The sequence below is a fragment of the Cricetulus griseus genome (assembly GCF_003668045.3).
Source record: "Cricetulus griseus strain 17A/GY chromosome 1 unlocalized genomic scaffold, alternate assembly CriGri-PICRH-1.0 chr1_1, whole genome shotgun sequence".
NCBI lineage: Eukaryota > Metazoa > Chordata > Mammalia > Rodentia > Cricetidae > Cricetulus > Cricetulus griseus.
The window spans coordinates 125,861,006-125,882,275 of record NW_023276807.1 but is presented as its reverse complement, the minus strand read 5'-3'; the positions used below and the strand labels follow the sequence as shown (position 1 = coordinate 125,882,275).

General features: G+C 36.9%; 1 protein-coding gene across 4 annotated transcripts in view; it reads right to left on the bottom strand.

Annotated features, from left to right (window-relative positions):
• Positions 1-14,134: 14,134 nt before the first annotated feature.
• LOC100769505 (protocadherin-7) overlaps positions 14,135-21,270 on the bottom strand; it is a 406,463-nt gene continuing 399,327 nt past the window's right edge. For 2 of the 4 annotated variants that reach the window (XM_027386931.2, XM_027386932.2), the window contains exon 3: positions 14,135-18,302. In XM_027386931.2, the coding sequence (XP_027242732.1) occupies positions 17,926-18,302 (377 nt within the window). In that variant the 3' untranslated portion in view covers positions 14,135-17,925. The remainder of the gene's footprint in view (positions 18,303-21,270) is intronic. The other 2 variants (XM_027386933.2, XM_027386934.2) reach the window with 1 other exon arrangement.

Below are 21,270 nucleotides of genomic sequence, written 5' to 3'. Positions count from 1 at the left end.
TGACCCCCTCACACAGACATACATGCAAAATATCACTGCAAATGAAATAAACGCAAATAAATTATTTTAAAAAGGACATTTCTTGTGTGTGGATCTGGCTTGCAGGAGCAGAGGCCTGAGTACAGGGTCCCTGGCACAGTGATATAAGTAATGGTTAGGCAAGCTTTTAGAAAGTTCCTTCCTTTTTTGACAGAGTATTAGTTGAAAGGTGTAGAGACAAAACTGTAATCAAAGGTGGCAGCAAGCTTCCAGAAAAATCTAAATGAAAAGCATCATAAGCAACAGTAGTAGCTGTGGGATCAGACACAAAGGAATGGTTGGAGAGATTCAACCAGTTATTCATAGATGGTGACATCCTTGGCAACTACATGGAGTAAAAAACAGTTGAAATGTCATCAGTTGAAGCTGTCCATTCTGCTGACATTCTGAACTATTTCTTCATGTAAATAATGTCCATGCCTCCCTTTTATCATAAACTGATGATACTTGCAAGCAAGCAAACAAACAAAAATACCCAAATAAAAAACTTCCATCCTGGATGGAAGTTCCTTAAGATTCAGAATGGTAAAAGGAAAGTAAGACACAATGAAATACTGTAAGTGAACCATTCCAATCTCTAAGGAATCTCCTTCATCCTGGACATAATTTAAAGGTTTTAGAGGGGGTTTCTCAAATTCATCTGATACACTAAAACCCTCTAGCCATATGCTTCTTAGGAGAGGCTCAGACCAGCTGGGCTCTACAGAAAACACTCTCTAAACTATGGCCTGCAGCTTGTGCTATGTGATCCAGGAATCCAGCTTCAGTATCAGGTATCACTGAGCTTGTCTGGTGTCTAGGTGCTACTGTTCTCTCTGAGTCCTGTATGTTCTTGTAATTAGGCCCATTCTCCTATTCTTTCAAATAATTCTAGTAAAACTCATTGGTTCACCAAATTGGACTGTGGTAATATCCTCACTTTGGTCTGCTGTCATTAAGTTTCCTATCTTTGGACAGTAGAAGTTTGTTCATGTCTCCCTAGGGACAGTGTCATACAACACCAAGAAAGCTAAGCACAGGAACTATTCCATTTTTTTCAATTCTCTTACTTACCATCTAAAACTAATTAAACTAATTTGTCTGCTGTTAGGAACATTACTGTAAGGGTTTTGAGGTCTACTTGTTAAAGACTTGGTATCCAGTCTGTGATATACAGATCTATGTGTTAAAGACTTCACTTGACCTGCAATCTGTGATATTATAGGTATATACTTTAAGAAGTGGTGCTTGCTTGTTGCTGCTTGGGGTTTTTGTAGGGCCTTGTGGTCTGGGCCACCACCAGGGGAATTGTTGGTGTTCTAGGGCCATGATGCCACAGATAAATCAATTTGGGTGACCTGTAAAGCCACCTGGGACCATGGTGACATCTTGGTCCAGGATGCTAGGACGATGTCTGATCAGGAACCTGGAATGATGTTGGTGCCTGAGGACCAGGATACCAATGTGCCCATGCTGGTATACATGGTCTGTGTTGCCAGCAGGGCTGTGGTGGCTTCAGGGACTGAGCTTTTGCAAAGGTCCATGGTCCTGTTGCAGCTAGGCTATGTGGTAATGCCAAATTCCCTTGGTAGCACAGGGGTAATTGGAACTATGCTGCCATTCAATGGTCCTGGGATGGCTGGAGCTACCCCCAGCTCAATATTGCAGCAAGGGAGAGCTCCTCACCAAGATGGCCATACAAGCATACCCCTCACCTGGACAGTACCCTAGAGTGACCCTGTGGTTAGGGACACAAGTGGGCTGGCCCTGAGAGTGTGAGAGCAGAAAAGCTACTGCCCCCAAGCTGTCTAACATGTGGTGGCATGAATGAAATAAAGATGCCCTCTCCCCTCTACCATTACCACCTGTGGCAGGGGAGAGAGCTGGCCCAAGTGTTATGGTCAAGAGAGTGAGAGAACTAGCCCTGTCCGATACCAGCATCAGCACATGGGAGAGAGAGCCCTGTACCCTGCCTGGATAGCTTGCAAGAGTGGAATTGGTTGTCAGAGTGCAAGTTAGCCGGCCCTGAGGGCATGAGAGCAAGAAAACTGGCCTCTCCCTCCCCAAGTATTCCCCCTACAGTACCAGGAACGAGGGACCTGTACCTACTCTGGGCAAAAATGTAGACTTGGTCCTGGTGATGTGAGTGTTGGGGGATCTGGATGTGAGAGTGTGAGATCAAGAGAAATGGCCCAGTTCCTTGCTCAAGACAGCATTGGATGAGCTAGACAAGACAGTGCTAAAGAGCTTGCCTACAATGAGGGAAAGCTCGAATGCTGACCAACATAGTTGTCACCTAGTCTCATAACTAGGAATATGAGTTGGCCCACCTCACCATCCACTGAATCTATGAACTCTTGGTTCATGTGAAGGGGAGAAACTTACAGATCCAAAATAGCATTTTTTTTTTCATGATACAGGACAACAACATGATACCGAAGAGAAGCCCCAGTGAGAACCCATTATAGGTGGTGTAGCAGAAACCAGAGGCCTGGATCAATGAATCCTGGCAATGAACACTTGCAAGTAAAGATGAACAGACTAAAGGGTAAACTGTGTGACACAGTGGGCCACACTACAGCTTCTAGGACAGGATTTTTCTTTGTTTTTAGTTTTACTTATTTCTTTTTTTTTATTCGATTTTTGGCTTTTCTTTTAAAATTGGTTTTGATTGAGGGTGAGGTTGCAAAGGCAGAGGGCAGGAGATGGGAGAAAAGTATGATAGGTGACAAAATGAGAAATCCATGAAGAATCAAAAAGTGAATTTAAAAAAAAAGGAACTGATTTGCTGAGAACCCATAGTCCACAGTAGCCAGGGAAGCAAGTAGACTGACTGCAGATCTTAACCTCTCCCTCCTCTCCTCTTAACCCAATCCCCCAGTCTTTTATATTTTATTCTTTTATTTATTTAGGTTTTTTTGAGACATGGTTTCTTGGTGTAGCTTTATAGCCTGTTGTGGAGCTTACTCTGGAGACCAGACTGGCCTTGAACTCATAGAGATCCCCCTGCCTCTGCCTCCAGAGTTCGGGGATTAAAGGCATAAGCTACCACCAACCAACACCAATTCCCCCGTCTTTTCCACAACTCTGTAGTAGACTACCTGCTATGTTCTACTATTCTTCCTCTCTGCTGTCATCTCCAGTGGACCACACAGATCTCCTCCAACCTTCCTCCCCACTCATTCTGTTATCCCAGCTTCCAGCCCCAAAAGGCATTCCCTGGGAACCTGCCAACCAAGCCTGCCAGAGAAGCAAGCAGGCTAGCTCAGCAGGTAGGCAAGCTTCAGATACTCACTGTCCCTCCTCTTGTCTAAATCTAATCTCCAAGTCTCATTCCAAACTCTGTAGCCAACTATTTGCTGTGCCCTCTCCTAACTGTCTGTCCTCCAGAGGACTGAGTAGAGTCTAGTGGAACTCTGTTTTCCTCCTTCCTGCAATCCCCATTTACACCCCTAAGTCCCTCCCCTTTCTTAAGTGTCAGCTCCCAACATCTAGAAACACATTTTACCCAACAGACTCAATGGCCATACCTATCACATTTCCAAAGAATGCACTACCAGGCAACACAGCCATCACACTCCCATAAGAACCAGACAGGGTAACAGAAACCAAAGAATAAAACAGCCCTCCAACAAAGACAAAACCAGATAACATACCTAGAATTACCTAGAATCATACCTAGAATCTTCCCATTTGCAGATGCCTAGATGACAGTGTTGAAAACACAATAACCACTGGGACAAATTCTCCACCAGAGTCCAGCAATGTACCAAGTAGGTGCTGAGAATTGCAACAAATCTGAAGCACAAAATAAAGACCTTAAAATAGCATTTACAAATGTGATGGAAAGATTGCATGTAAGGAAATATTCATTTCTTAAAAGAAAATAAATAAATACCTTTTAAAAATTCTATGAAAACACAAAAGTGGAAGTACATGGATAAAATACTTCAAGACCTGAGACTAGAAATAAATCAATAGCAAAAATAACTGAGGGAAATCTGGAAATACAAAAATTAGAAACTCAAATAGGAGCTTCAGAGGCAAGCCTTGCCCTCAGAAAGCACAAACTGGAAAAGGGAATCCCAGACATTGAAGACATGATAGAAGAAATGGATATCTCAGTCAAAGAAACTGTTAATTCTAAAAAAAATAAAAATCTTAAGGGGTCCATACCAGGCTGCTAAAACCCACAGAAACAGCTGACCTGAACAAAGGAAAATGCTTGGACCCCAGACGGATAGCTGGGAAGCCAGCATGGGACTGATCCAGACCCCCTGAATGTGGGTGTCAGTGAGGAGATTTTAGAAATCTATGGGGCCTCTTGTAGTAGATCAGTACTTATTGATACCATAGGAATAGCCTTTAGGAGCCCATCCCACATGGAGGGATACTCCCTGAGCCTAGACACAAGGGGGTTGGCTTAGGCCTATCCCAAAGAATATGACAGACTTTGAAGACCCCGCTATGGAAGGCCTCACCCTCCCTGGGGAGCAGAAAGGGCATGGGATGGCTAGGGTGTTAGTTGGGGGGCAGGGGAGGAGCGGAGGAAGAGGGACCTGGGATTGACATGTAAAATAATTTTCGTTATAATAAAAAAAGGGAAAAAATAAACAATAAAAAATCTTGAAACAAACCATCCATGAAATCTGGGACATGATGGAAACTCCAAATCTAAGAAAAATAGGAATGGAAGAAGGATAAGAAACTCAGGTCAAAGTCATAGAAAACATTTTCAGCAAAATCTTAGAAAACATTTTTTCTAACATAAAAAAGATGTCTTAAAACCACACTCCTATAGATGCCAAAACATTTGTAAAGAAGCCAGAAACATATACTGAAAAAAAAAAAAAAGGTTAGCGTCTTCAACAAATGGTACTAGTCAAACTGGATGGCTGAACGTAGAAGGACAGAAATAGATACATACCTATCACCCTCCATAAAACCCAATTCTAGATGTATCAAAGACCAGGACATAAAATCAAGTGAACAAGAAAAGAAATCTGCCGCTGAAGAGATGGCTCTCAGCATCAAAGAACACTGGCTGCTCTTCCAGAGGACTGAATAACACCAGTTTCAGGGTCTCTGGTACCCTCGCCCAGATACACAGGCAGAAGAAACATCGTTGAACATAAAATAAAAATAAATAAATCTTACAAAATAAGAAAAGAAACCAATGTACCCATAATTCAAAATAAACCATATTTTTTAAACAAAGTCATTTTCTTAGTCTCTTTGTGACAGTAAGGAAAGGCTAAAATCAGAAGCCTGATAAATGGAGGAAGATTAGTCCTGAGGCCACACCTGAGAACTGAAAATCCTTGTGTGGCCTCGGGAGACCAAATACCAATATACATTGGAACATTTTTAAAAGTCAGGGTCATGAGGCTTCGGAGGGAATTGGGGACTTTGTTGGGAACTGAACTAAAAGGCATTCTTGTTAAATCCTGACACATAACCTGTGGATATTTTGTATTTGGAGACATGAAAGGCTGACTTTAAAGGAAATGGGCTAATTAATCTGGTGGAGAAATTGTGAAGTCAGCAGGCATACAGCTTTTGGGGGATCACATTGTGTTCCTGGCCTTGTTAAATCAGATTTGCAGTCGTAATCAGTGGAGAAAAACAAAAGAGTCCAAATAGTTGAGAACATTGTGGTTTGGCCAGAAAAGAAATATTTGAAGTTACGGCATGTTGCTTATGAGATTCCACTATAAGAAAAGAAGCCAAGGACCTTGTGTGGGGAGGATAGGAAAGATGCCTTAAGGACACTTCATGAATCACCAACGTCCCAGAGTTTCAGGTTTTAACTTTTATTAGAGAACCCTACCTCATACTATTCACAAGGACACCCTAGAAAATTTCCTCCCTAGAATTATTTCCCTCTGTCTGTCTTTGCACTCAGTAAGCACTGCACCCACAGTTTAAGCAGCACAACGTCTCTACTGCCCCAGCCAATGTGAGACTGTGGTATTTCCCATATGGCTGTTATTTGGAAGGCAAGAGTTGTGGAATCATAAGGCTTCCCACAAAGTTCAAAGGCTGTCATGGGAGGCTCAGCAGTGTGTGATGTGAGATCGGAGTCCAGGAAAGCAGCAGCCCAAAGCGAAATGCACGAGTGTGTGAGAGCAAGCCTAAGTTTCTGCTGTATACTGGTAAGTGTGTTGTCAACATGACACATTGGAAAATGAGAATGCTATCTATAGGTGGGTGATGCCATCCCTGGGAAGGTAGATCTGTGCTGTATCAGAAAGGCTGCTGAACTCCTAGGAGCCTGGGAGAAAGCAAGTGAGCAGCTTGCTCACAGTCTCTGCTTCATTCAACTTTCAAGCCCCTGCCTTGATTGTTTTAACTTCGCCCAGTTAAATGGAATATATCTAGCAATCCTCCCCAAAAAACATAAACAAAAAGACCATTTCTTCACAAGTTCCTTTTGTTCACTGTATTTTATCACAACGACAGGAAAGAATAACACAAGTAGAGACTGTATGTAGGAAGTTAGAGGTGTTGATAATATGGAACACCCGGAGAACCTGGTAATGTCAGCTGTAGCTGTCAAGGCCAGTGGCAGAGCTTCCCAAGTCCTCTGAAGTTCACCTTATAGAATAAGGTGTCCCACATGCCTTACATGAAAATATTGCATTGCTTTCTCAGATGATTTTGCCTGTGGTTTGCTCCTTCTTATTGAGTATTTATTCTTTCAGAATAGACCAAGAGAGGTAGCCACAATTTCTTCCAAACCTTTTATTTTTTTTACTTTCTAGTGAGGTTTGAGGATTATATGACGATATGGGGCCCAATATTTTTCCCCTCTGGGATGCTTCTCGCCTATATTATAAAACAAGTACCTGATTATCTATTTCTCAATACACCACCCCAAATAGCCAGGACTGATTTTGTATACCTAACATAATTTAATAATTTATAGGCACATTTCATGAGGAAACGTACAAATGAAATCATTTAAGAGAAAATAGCATATAAGTATACTGCAGATCTGCTATGGTTTCAGCATACTTTATCTGAATGAGATTATTCTTACTTTGTTAATAAGGCTTTGTTAATTGGACAACTCCCCCCTTGAAGGCCAGAATTACAGTTCTAGCAGACAACATTCCCTATACAATTGTTGAAGACTGAGAAGTGAAGTTGTAAATTTGATGTCTTAGAGCTGAGTGGTGGAGATCCACACCTTTAATCCCAACAGGGGCAGAGGCAGGCAGGTCTCTGAATTCAAGGCTAGCCTGGTCTACAGAGTGAGTTTCAGGCAAGTATACATAGAGAAACTATGTCTCAAAAACAAAACAAAACAAAAACATCTTGCTTTGTGAAGTACTCTTTCGTATTTGAGTCTTAGTTCATAATTTAGGCTACGTTTTACCCAGTTATAAACAAGCCTGCATATTTATTACAATTAAATCCAGTAAATCATATAAATATATTTGGCCTTAATAGCATCATCTCAATTATCTTAGATGGATGTTCACAATTGTTGAGTGAAATAACTAAATCCTACCTGATGCTAGTGATTTAAAATCTGTCTGGAAGAAGGACTAGCTGTGTAAATTCTTTGTCTGTGATATAGGGGTCTTAACAGTCCCGAGTTCATACACTTCTTTCTAAGAAGTATGATGAAAGCAATCAATGTGAATGCTATTTTCAAATTAGCTTCTGGTAATTTGGCTCCCATCCTCTGTCCTGAGTCTATTTTATATTTGTGTCACCGGTTGAAATTAAGCCTGAATATATCCTTCTGTTTACATATCATGTTGCCCTTTGTGAAGAGTCAAAATAAAAATTGGAGCCATCATCTCAATTGAAGCACCAAGGTGATGCATCTGACTTGGGCTTGATTACAATAGAGTGAAGATTATTTTTCCACCTGTGACAATATCATTATAATCATATGACTTTCATTTATAGTCAAGTGCCAGTGTTTCACTGATGACTTGGAATCTTGAAACCTAGGAATAAGAAAATGCCATCTGTGAAGCACATATAAATTCTAAACCTAGAGAAATTTAAATCACCAGTTACGTTATTTGTTTTTATCTAGTAAAAAGTAGCAGGAATCAGGAAGATGATATTAGGAGTGTTCTTAGCAATTTAAGGGAAGAAGTCAACAACTAGTAAGCTAAACATTGTTTTATACACTCCAGTAATTGACATAGCATGGGGCACAGTGCAAGGGCAACCAGCAATGACATCACAGGAAATGCTGAGTGTCTTCCCATTGGAGCCAAGCAGCTCACCTCATTCACCATCTCATGCTAATAGCATCTGGAACTTAGAAAAGATTTCCAGTATGACAGCATTCTCATCATTATTACTCCCTAGCAAACTGATTAATCACACAATCCATCCCATGCATCTAAAGAATTTACATTTTATTTTCTTCAATTGTTCTCCCAGATTATTGTGCTTAATGAGGATATCAGTTGTATCATACCAGACGTATAGATTTTTGCAGCCATGTTGTGGGGAGTTTAATTTCAAGATACTTAACAAAATCTACCTTTCCTAATTGCAAAAAAAATTTAACTATAATAATTCTAGATTAAGCCTACAGAAATTGTTACATTGGAGAATTCAATTTGGAAATAATCCAGTTTACATGACGTTGATCTAAATTGTCCTCTGGAAGCTCATATTTAAGGTCTCTGTTACTAGCTGATGGGTACTGAGGAAGTGACTGGATCAAGAAGGCTCTACTTCATTGAGTTTAATCCATTGATGGGTTATTGATCCATAGTGTTATCTAGGTTATAGAATTGTTAGGAGGTTGGAGGAAATAGGTCACTTGCTGCATGCCCTGGAAAAAAAGACTTTGCCCCCAAACCCTCTCCACATCTTTCTCTCTCTGTTTCCTTAACTTGAAGTAAGCAGCTTGACTTTTTTTCAATTTTGGCATCATCATGTGTCAAACCAAATATGGGCTTTTGTCTATAAAACTAAGCCAATAGAGGAAGGAAGAAAGCTAACTAATGCAGGGATCCTGTTGCCCACACATATTTTCTGTATTGATGAAACCCAATTCATAGTTTAATAACAACAGTCATCAATCTTCATGATTATATATTGTTTTATCCAAAATATAAACTTTATATTTAAATAAATAATTTGCCAGTGCTTATTAGCAGACCTTGTATTGCATTATTCCCTTTGTGCTAGTTTATGTGACAGTCGCTGAATTTACTTACTGTATCATCTTTTTTGAGATATAAAATTAGCATTCAATATCAAAAAGATTGATAACCCAATGTGTGGTATGTGTGGTGTGTGTGTGTGTGTGTGTGTGTGTGTGTGTGTGTGTGTGTGTGTTCTGTGTTTGTCCTATAATTTCTTTAAGGTACATTATGAGACGAAATAATGCAGTGTTTTGCAATTTAAATATGTCTCCTAATTATTTGAGTCTATTTAAATAATTGAACCTAATATTGGGATATTTTAAATATTTTCTTTCAATACTAATTAATATATAACACAATAATTACATACAACTTTTGAAAGAAAAGCTCACCTGTCTCATGCTGCTATAGTCATCATAGTATTCTTAGTGTGGGACTTTCATGCTGTATTTGTGAATAGCTACTGTGTCCTCTATCAGTGAACTATCTGCAGCACTTCATTAGAACTGTGTTTAAAGCTTTTAATTCTCTGGAAAAAGAAAATCTCTCAATTCTAAAGTTACTGGACACTTACAGAATACTTTTGTTTACTGGGGCAGAGGCTAATAGTCTAGTGGCTGGAGGACTTCAAAAGCAGCAACATGCAACTCTCATGGAATCTACCTTCTGTGATCTAAGGTTGGGTGTTTAAAGCAACTTGGTAAAGGAAAGGGAAAGACTGCAAACTGGGAAGTCAAAGCATTTAAATTGAAAGGTTGATTATATTACAAGGATTATTAGGCTTGGAGGACATTGGGGATCTTCTCCTTCTCTGGAAAATTCAGTTTTTTAAAACCATGCAACTGTAGCATATTCCAACTGAACCAGAGACTCTGTAAAAGAGTGTGTGTGTGTGTGTGTGTGTGTGTGTGTGTGTGTGTGTGTGTGTGTGTGTGTGTGTAGGTGATAAAACTCTAAATAAATAATCTAGTTAGCAACTTTACTTCTTTCTAATATTTTCACCCCCATTTCTTTTCTATAAATGTATCATAAAATGGTTTGCATATGTGGTCAAATTTTATAGAAACCCATAAAGCTGCAATAAAATGTTGCATGTGATGCTGTAGTGAGAACCCTTAAAAATACTGATATGATACTATCTAGTTATTTCTCATTTTACTAAGTCTAGAGGATTGTAATGAACTCTGAGATAAACTGCAAAAATAAAATATTTTACTTTTATCTCTGTCTTTAAATTTTTGTATATTTGTATATGTTTGTTTAGTGGACTATTTTTTAAACTTAGGCACATTAATTAACACTTTTATTTTTCAAATCCCATTCTAATCTTCATGATTATATATCTGGCATTACTCTGTGGACCATGTTCATCTTTTTATGACCTTTCTCTTAATTAATCATTTGAGTCATAACTTGTAAAGGAAAAATAGCACTGAATATATCACATGTGAAGTATTTTGCTTACCATCATTGGAAATTATTTGAGGCAAAATTTTACATTTATAGATTATTAGCCAGTATAGCCTCCCTTGGGAATTTCAACAAGGAGACAAATTTATTTCTGTATGAGTCATGTGTGTGAATATCAACCCAGGAATAAAATTTCCATTTAACAATTAAATACAGCAGGAAAAAAACCAAGTTAGGGGTGAGGAAGAGCATATATTTCTAGCTTTGCATATTTTAACATTCCTATCCTGTCCTTATTCCCTGCAGCTTATAAAATTCATATTATCTTGGTTAATCACCTTCCTGCAGTTTATAAACAAACATTGGAGCAGGGAATAAAGATAAGAGAAAATAAACAAATGGAGAGTTTAGTCACTTCACTATTCAAGCTCCTTCCTGGAGCTCAAGGAGTTGCTGTAGTACATTTCCATGAAAATAAAGCTGATTGGGTGCAAATCCTCTGGTGCTGGGTTAGCTGCTAAAATCATTTCAGTATCCTAGAAAAACTAAGTTTGCTTATCAAGAAGAAAATACACACACACACACACACACACACACACACACACACACACAGCAAACAAATTCTCAAGTATAGGGAAGACATTGGAATGAGAATAGAAGAAGTGGGCATTTGGGAAATGACTAAAGAAAAGAAGGCAAACACTTAACAGATGACTTATTTGTGAAATCAGTTTGCTTAAAACAAACAAATAAAAAGAAGAAGTGATCAATTTAGTTTGTCAAAACTATATGAGGAATTTTAATGACATGTTTTTTCAGTTTTGATAATTCGGGTCTCCAAGGCTTGACCATTCAGCTAAGTTCCACCAAAAATAGATCACCTAATACACTAATACATACATATATATATATATATATATATATATATATATATATATATACATACATACATATATATGGTCATTTTAATCTTCTGTCAAAATTTGGGACAAGTTATTATTGCCCATCAGCATACTGAGTATTTGGCTGCCCAAATTCCTGTTTTATTCAATGACTACTATACATAGGGTTTTTGTTTTTTTCCATTCAGTGTATGATATCAGGCAAAATTATTTTGATGATTACATGAGATTTAAATGGATCAACATCAATATTAGTAGTAGTGTGTTCAATTTTTATTATAACTTTAAAGTATCCAATAATCATAAAATCCACCTTTCTTCATGACCCAAGTAATCTCTACAAATTATAGTGCAAGAGTTAGGAGAATTTTTAGATAAATCCTATTAAAAATCTCTTGGAAAACTATAATATGTGCTCTAAAGACAAGGGCCTATGAGGACATCTCTGTCCTGTGTCAAAATGGCAGTGGTAAATCTACCCTCAGCCTGAGAATCAACACCATGCAGCTTTTCCCCCTCTTTTAGATTTAGTTTTATGTGTGTGTGCAGATGCCTGAGGAGGACAGAGAAGGTATGGGACTCCCTGCAGTTAGAATGAATGCTGAGAACCTAGCTCTGGTCCCCTGTAAATGCTGTAAGGAGTCTGAACTACTTAACTGTCTGTTCAGGCCCACCTGGCAGCCTGTGTTGACCTACTTTATGCTTATGCATTTTCTAAGACACTTCACTATATATCTGAGGGCTTAATGTTTGTCTTTGTTTTTTAAAAGATATCTTTATGATAAGACTATGACTTCTCAGGAAAGTAATATATAAACTTTTCAAATACTAAATTATTTAAAAGTACATGCATTTTTGTTTTTTATAAGGTGTACTGATATTTGCTTTTACTATTAGACAGAAAGTCAGATGGATGGGCATGCCATTGCTTCCCTCATTACATCCTGAAGCAGAATTTCTCATCATACTTCATCCCATTTTCTTCATTAGGAAAGGAAGATTGCCAATAAAAGCCAATTTTCCAGGATATCATTGACTTGAAAAGGTATATATCATCCTATCAAAAAGAAAAGAAAGAAAGAAAATAGAAAATTGAGTTTTTCAAAGTATGCAGAGAAAAACAGGCAAATTCAAGGTGAGGATCTTTAAAATGCAGTTCTTCTAACAGTGGCAAGATGGTAGAAACACCCCTTGCAATGTGTCACTACACACAGAAAATTCTCTTTCAAGTCTCAGGGCTGGAAAGAAGGTCATGACCGGGAAATTAGAGAATTCAGTTGTCTGAATATACACCAACATGATGAGCAAAATAATACGCTTATATTTAAGGACACGACTTTCCAACAAATGTGAATATAATAAATACTAAGACACAGAGGATAATAAATGATTTAAATAAATATAAAAGGTAAAAAGTACTCAACCAAAAAAAGAAGCTAAAGTTTATGTTCTTTTTTTATTTTCAAATTATTTTTTCCTAGACCTCACGTGATAAATTTTAAGTTGCAATGTACTTCTAGTTGTCATCATCTCAGAGTGAACTCAAGAATTCTTCAGGCTGGGAATATTTATCAACAAAACATAATGTACTAAGTTCTAAGTTTGATTCCCCAGATTACAAAACAATAATAATACATGATGTTAATAAACCTATGTAGAGGTACAGTCTTATTTGTAATTAATTTTATCTCAAAGATGAAATTTTTATATGGAGGGAAAGGTCTGTTAAAAATATTTTGTTGTAAATTTTTTTCTTATGTATAAGACCTTAAGGCTAGCTGTGTCCCAGCCCCAGAAATATCTTGATGATTGGAGAATATAAGTTCCATACTACTATTAAGAAAGGTATTAAGACAATAACACATGTTTTGGGAGCATGGAGGTCCTTGTGCCCAGAGATCTCAAGGGAAGACCAGAAATGTTAAACACACAGGATTGTCCTCTCAAAGGAGTGGACATAAAACCTGTTCTTCCATCTAAAAAGCTGAGAATTGGAGGTGATTGACATCCTAGTGATTCTGTGTTGTCTGTTGAACTCCTACAACCATATCAAGCTCCAACAATCAGGACCAGAAGTGGCTAGTAGTAATCTAAATGACCCGTAGAGCTAAGGCCCGCTACAGCTCCAACAACCAGGACCAGAGGTGGCTAACAGCCCAGGTGAATGACCTATAGGATAGTTGTATGGCCAAAACCAGGCTAGATTTTTTTCCTTAGGAAATACAATTAGCCTACCTCTAGAACCCATATTCTTGAAAAAAAAAAAAATGGCATGTACCTTGAGTTAAGTTTCAGTGTAATTATGCTTCCTTGTGTTCTTGGGATTTTATTGCACCTGAAAGTTTTTTATGTCCAAAATTTTCCAATTTTTCCAAATTATACTGTATGTAAGTAAATATGCTGATAATTAATCACCTGGCATCAGAGTCTCTAGAATGTTCGATCCAGGCTGACAATGTGAATCTGAACCGAGTTTTCATGCTTGATGGCTTGTTTACCTGGCTGACATCTGCAGAGAGCCCCTGATGTGGGGTTCACCCTATATCCTCACAATTATTATCCCATCATTTGCCTTGCTTTACCTAAACCTAGCAGAAAGCAATCAGAATGAGACAGGCATTCATTCACTTTTTTTCAGTAAAAACGGAATTAACTGTCAACAGAGAAACACGTAAGTGTGAAACCATTTGATCATGTTATATTTTAATTTGTAAAGACAAAAATGACAAGCAATTTATTTACACAAAACTGTACAAAAGCAAATTAAATTATGTAAAGTATCTCATAAATAGTTGGACGAGTGTTTAATACATTTCGCCATGTTTAGCAAAGTCGCGTGCATAGTGACATAATCAATGATGATTAATTGTTCTCTGCTTCACTATCAACATCCAAGTAGCAGAACAATAGTCAATGATTAACATTACAAACAGATCGTACCACACGGAATGCAAGTGCTGTAAAATGTAGGAAAAGTTGTCTGAAAGTAAACCCTAGGTAGCTGAACGAATGATGCTGCATCCAGATCTCACACGCACCATGCCTGGGTCACAACTCACAAGCCTTATCTTAGTCCTGATGAACTTTTCTCCTTTTATTTATTAGTTAAGGATACAGCTACTTATTTATGACCAACATAACCTATCATTTGAAATGTCATAGGTCTTAAGATTTCTCACAACTGTTTTAAAATGGCTGTTTGGTTCCTGGCAGTTTCTTTGTGGCCTCTGTGTTTCCATCTGTATTTTCCAAGCCTCCCAGGGTAGCCTTTCAGGCAGACATCCTCTGTATCACCTTAGCTCTTCCTCTCATAAAAATAATGCCTCCTTTGTTTACGAAACTCAGGCAACAGGCCAGTCAATAATTCAGACAACAATGGTAATCTGGAGATTCAGACAGAGCAGTCAATTTTAGACAGATGCTACAGACATTTAAATTCACACACGTTTTATAGTTACTCAATTTGTAAATGTATCCTAATGTGTAGTCATGCAGAAGTCCACTTGTGTACAGAAAACAAAGAGAGTTTATATACTGTACAACCAAAAATGAAAAATAAACCTAAAAAATGAAAAAAGAAAGGTTCTAAACAATATTCTACCTTACAAAATGGACTGATTTCACCTCTGATAATACTTCCCTGTGTGATTTGATAACCAATAATTTCACTGTCCAGTGAGATTTGAGCAGCCCCATATTAATGCCTGAATCCTATCTTATGAATGAACAATATTTAAGACTGGTCTATTATATGAGTTGTTCAGAAGGCAAATTTTTAATATATTATTTATTCTCAGAAAATAAACATGGATAAATATACAGGATCAAAAAAGTTGAGAATAGCCCATTTCCCCTCATTATCCAAACCCAACAACCATTTGTTTGTTTGTTTTTTTTACCATAACAAGAGGTATAAAAGGCACAGTTGCTTATTTTGCATTCACTCATTTATTTTTTTTTGTTTTTATTTTTTTTCAAAAGCACTCTATACATGGAGTGGCACCAGATTTAACCTATTCAAAATAAAAGTCATACAAACACAAAATATATTTCTGTGTCATGCCAGCTCATTATATAATAAACATGTTATGATAACTAATTCTACTAGAATTACTTCAAATACTTACAGTACACTGAATTTTATTCTTTCACATCCATTTTAGTTCTAAAGAGAGGTTCACACGTTAAATGATAATGACATGGCTGCCTGGCATGTGGTGCAAACATCATTGTGGAATGTGGATTGAATAAATCTGTAGGTCCAGTGTGACCTGTATTAGCTTTACAGACAACCAAAGGATTTTAAGAGTGAAATGAGCTATCTAGTGGCTTCAAGTGTCCCATGAAAGAAAGAAAATATGCATATAAAAAGTGTTGAACATCAGTGTTATGCAATTATTTCCTTTGTAACGTGCAAGAAAAATATGTATACATTTTCATAAGTATCTTTAGAAGTATTTTGTCTTAATAGGTACTTACAGATTATACAAGGCAGAACTGCTTGAATGCAGTTTTCTAACAAAGTTCTAAAATTTCATCTTCCCATAGTGTAACTAATAACCAAACATAAGCATGTTCAATTATTGATATTTTAGTCCAATGTTTTTATCTCAATTACATCTTGTTTCATTCTACCTATTATACATAAACTAACATCAAAATGAAAATTTCACTTAAGAAAGAGAATAAGGAAATGATCCCAAAAGACCCACCAGAGAAGTGCCCTCAATGATACATATTTTGATGACCTACTGTGAATAATTAACTTATAGTCTAGTTTTCTTCACCTTAAAGTCTAAGAAAGTCTGCAAAGCATGAAACTACCCAAAGCTACAGTGTCTCTACAGTTTTGTAGAAAGCCATCAAGGCTATGCCTTTACCAAGTTTCCAAAATTTGGTGGTGAGAACATTTGCTCTCTTTACCTGTCATCCCCATTCTGTCCATGGATTGTCACTTTCTTCTGAATGTCCCAGCTCAAATTTCAGTTTTTAAAAATCATCTTGCATAGAGCAAAGAGCTCAAAGTCTGCATACTCTGTATCCCTTGAAAAATCGATATATTTTCAACTTTGAGATGCATATATATATATATATATATATATATATCATGAGAAATATTACTGTTCAGAACTCATTCTTTCATGTTTAGAGATTGTTTAAGACGCATATTAAATAATAGTCAAATCAAAGTCAATTAGGTGTTTTATGTTTAAATGTCTCAAAATGTTTCTGAATTGTACAGAATTTGAAATTAATGCACTTATGTTGTGACCAAATGAAAAATGCAATCATACTTAGAAATAATAATTGGATCATCAAGAAAATCTGGGATTCTGAAATGACAAGAGGAGACCTCATAAAATTAAATTCCAGTGTGTCTTTCTATATCTCACTATGCATCAATATGACTTTAAAAAATAGAATCTTCCCTGACAGTATCACATGAGACTAGACTTGGGCTTTGATCAGTTGCCTATCATACTAAACATTTGTCTCATTAGTTCTTCTATTTTCTAAGCATCCAACTAAAATTCTGGGAAAAGAATTAATGTAAAACATGCTAGCATCTGAACGTTTCTGTGTCTGTACAGACACCGTTGCTTCTGTTGTTTAGTGGATTTCTATGTCAAGACCAAATCAATTTCAATATTTCCCTGATCTGCCATGTGATCTTTGGCCTCATAATGGCATAATAATTCAAGTTCACTTATTAGTGATTCAATTCCAAAACATATTTTACAAGTCATATTTCATGTAATTGATTTGTCAAGATTGGATGAGTGTATTTTGTGAATGTATGGAAAAGAAATTGATGCTCTTACCTGAAAATAACAACATATGGCAGTTTGGGACTGCATCCTCCCACTGAGTTTTTACTTTGCTCTTAGTTTTTGTTTGAATATTAAAGCTGTTTTCATCCTAAACTACTTTTTCAAAGGGTCCCCTACATAAGGACTGTACCATTAAAGGGATTCTTATCAATTCCAAAGGGCTGACATTAACAATAATAAACCAGTGATGTCATGTCTGAAGTACATTTTTATCTGTCCTGCGTTTATTAACCAGTCAGATGACACTCAAATAAATCAAGGTAACCAAATTCATGCCTCAGATTGGGAATAATGAGGGTGTGCTCTGTTCTGCTAATCAGACTTGTTACCATGAAAAGAACTTGCAACCATCTTTGTTGTTGTTGTTATTTGGGTTTGAGGGGAGGGGTAGCAAAAAGAGAGTAGGTGTTGGGCATTAGTGAAGGTTGTAGACATGCAAGTGACAAGAATGGGTTCTACTTTGTACACTCATCAGGCAAACAATATCACTAAAGGCCTGATTGGGAGGCAGAAGTGGCAGGAAAGCTTTGTTTCTTTGGTAGCCCCCTCTTTGTGATTAAGTGGTTTTACTCTGTAATGTTTTGCCCCTTACTCTCCTCATACATGAAAAGAACTTTGCTGTTTATCCTTGACAGCCTACAGGTAAACTTCTCTTCTAGTGAGAGTGTTGACAGGAGATGGCTTATATTCCCCTGTTTTTGTTAAAGGAATATCCTCAGGGTTGGCTTCCTCAGTTTTGCTGAAACTAGCTGCACTGAAGGTCTCATAGGATGAGGTCAACTTTTTGTTCAGGAGGTTTCTGTTGCGGTCACCCATGATGGCAGCTTCGCCATTGGCCAGCTTTTCCTGGCTTCCTCGTTCATCGACAGGCATGAAAGTGGAGAGTTTAGGCTGGCTCTTCTTCCTCTCAGGAGAAGTGCGGACTGGCATCCAGCAGGAGTCTGAGTGACCATACTCATCACATTCACGGGTGCACTTGCCAGTCAGAGCTACATCCGGAAGAGGCCTTGAATCTGGAATTCAAGAAGAAGAAACCATTAGTTTTAGACATGCATCAATAGACTTTCCTGCTGCATATGAGCCTGCTACCCATCACTTCACAGAACAGTACTTATTTCATGTATAGTAAAGATAAGGTTTTGCAAAAAATACGTAACTACAGAAGAGAAAAATGGAGAAATGATAATTTATGTATGTAAAATAATCAGTTATATATTCATTTGCTATGTTGCAGAGCCATGCAGATATTCTCAAGTGCTAAGTGAATATATATATATATATATATATATATATATATAATCAATGGATGTTAATTTTCCACATAAACAAGAAAAATATTAAAACCAAAAAGGTAACTTTCTCTATGTTATCCATATATAGTGTGCTGTTGCCAATTGGATTCACTTATGCATTATTCATAGAATACACAAATAGGCAGAACCTTATACTTAAAACACATTCCAAGACAAAAGGGTGACTGAAAAGTAGAATCTAAACTGACATCACATTAAATGATATAAAGTTCAAAAGCAAAGTACAAGCAGGATAAACATCTGAACACATTAGCAATAGAACCTCAAGTACCACCCCTGACCCCCCCCATTATCCACCACCATGGTAGATGACCTAATGTGTGTGGTAGGGCAGTGCCTACATGTTACATGGAAATATATTTCCAAATGTACTTGTTGTATGGAAATCTGAAATATAATGCATTGAGTGAGTGTGGTTAAATTCTGAAATGATTGATGGAACAGCATATGTTTCTAATTAATGGTAGTTTATCAAAGGAATGGGAAATGTATTCCATTTCCAAAGCCCTAAGTCATTTCCACAAGGTTCTTAGAGATTGAGATTAAATATTGCAGTCAAGAATTATTGGTATCATGGATAAAATCATGATATGTGATTATATATTTTCTTAGAATTAAAAATCTACTTACTGGCTTTCACTAACTTTTTTGAAAGATAAAGAGACAGAAACTTATTCTACCACACTGATTCTAAAACAATAACCTGTAGGGTTTCATTTAATGCATTTCATAGTTTAATTTATCAGTCATAAAAACTCAATATGATATCACCCCAATGACTGTCATATGGGTATTGAATTATTATAACTTGGAAATTAAAAATAAATCAATTCTGACTCCAACATGTACACTCATAAGTAGTAAGTTGAACATTCATAATCCTAAATGGTTTAGGTTTAAAATGAGAGGGTCTTTTATATGATTTCCAGTATTTTTTAAATTTTGTTTTGCTAAATGTCGTAATTATTCAATCATTTGTTTACATTTTTCCTTTATGGATGATTAATGACAGATGTAATTATTCATTGAAAGTATTCACACTACTAGTTGACTTCTGAGTAAACAAATCCTTTAAGAGGCAAATGAAATAAAGGTGGTGAGTTGGAGAGACTGCTTAGTAGTTAACAGCATGGTTACTCTTTAGAGAACTTGGATTCTGATTCCAGAATGGACACAGTGGCTTACACACTGTAACCCCAGTTCCCAGGGATCTGGTGTCTCCTTCTGGCCACTATAGGCACAAGATACAGGAGTGAACACAAATATACATGCAGGCAAAACACACACACACACACACACACACACACACACACACACACACTTTCATTATTTTTTAATGCTGAGCCCCTTCATTGCATCATCTCTTCAAAAAATAGAAATAAAACAAAACAAAAGCTAATCCTTTAAAAATATATCAGTTTTGTATTCCATTTGATTTAAATAGGGAACTATGAAATCTGTGAGGCTATATCCTATCTTGATTGTCATACATACTTTGAGTAGAAAAATAATTTGAAAATGTGAGGTGTAAGATCAGTTCTATTTTTTACCCTAAACATTTATCATTTATTTTCCTCATGTCTTTAAAAAATTGAGGCACCTTTTCTCCTTATAGTATTTATCCAGCACACATGAAAAAACTGGGACTTAGTTACTGAAATAGGAAATATCTTCATGAAAGAGATGGTCATTTTCTGCCCAAATAACCCAGAACTGTTTTCTGACATTTCATCCGTTTCTTTCCTTTCAAAATTAGAAAGCTGCTTTGTAGAAATCTTTGTTTCTGGTTTTAAATTACTCTGTTTTTCCTTTTGTTTGAGATGCATTTAGAAACAGATTGGATTCCTATGCTGATGACCCAACAACTCTTCTTAGTGCTTTTTGTACATTGTGTATAAGAACTATACATAAACCATAAGAACTTTATCCATTTAAATTTGATTCATTTTTTAAAGAATCGACCCTTGAAGTAGTCAATCTTTTCCTCTGTCCATACTTCACAATCTGAAGTATTTCATACTAAAAATGTTTTCCTCTTACTGCTTTTAATGACAGACATTACCCACCCACCCCCTTATTTTGCCACAATCTATTTGTAGACTTCGACATCTCTATCCAAAAAGCACAACTTTTAATAAGGACCTCCTGTCATTTCCAAAGTCAAGCACATGATTGGGGACCACAGTGGAAGTTGACAAGCCTAATTGGCTGAGACATGTTGCAGTGTTTGTCATCAAATTTAGAAAATAATCAAGAACGACTATAAGGGAGTCATCAGGAGCAATCAGAACTTTCCATCCTGATGACTGAAATAAATCTTCAAAAGCAATGCCAATGATTAACCCAAGCAATTTGTATTATGATGTAATTTATTAAGGGAATTGATGAGTGGAATAGTAGCGCTCTGTGATTATATGTTTTCTTATTTCAATTATGCTGCATATATTATTATTATTATCTTAAAAAGTTATATGGGAACATTGAAGATCCTTAGGCATAATACTTTCCTTCAGAAAAGACTTTCAAAATATCCTTTGTAGGATTGTGAAGGACAACTTTCTATAACCATTGGCTCCTTTTATTATTTAAATAATGTATTTTGTTTTGGTTTAGTTTTTGAGACAGGGTTTTGGGCTGCAGAGATGGCTCAGCGATTAAAGGCGAGGCT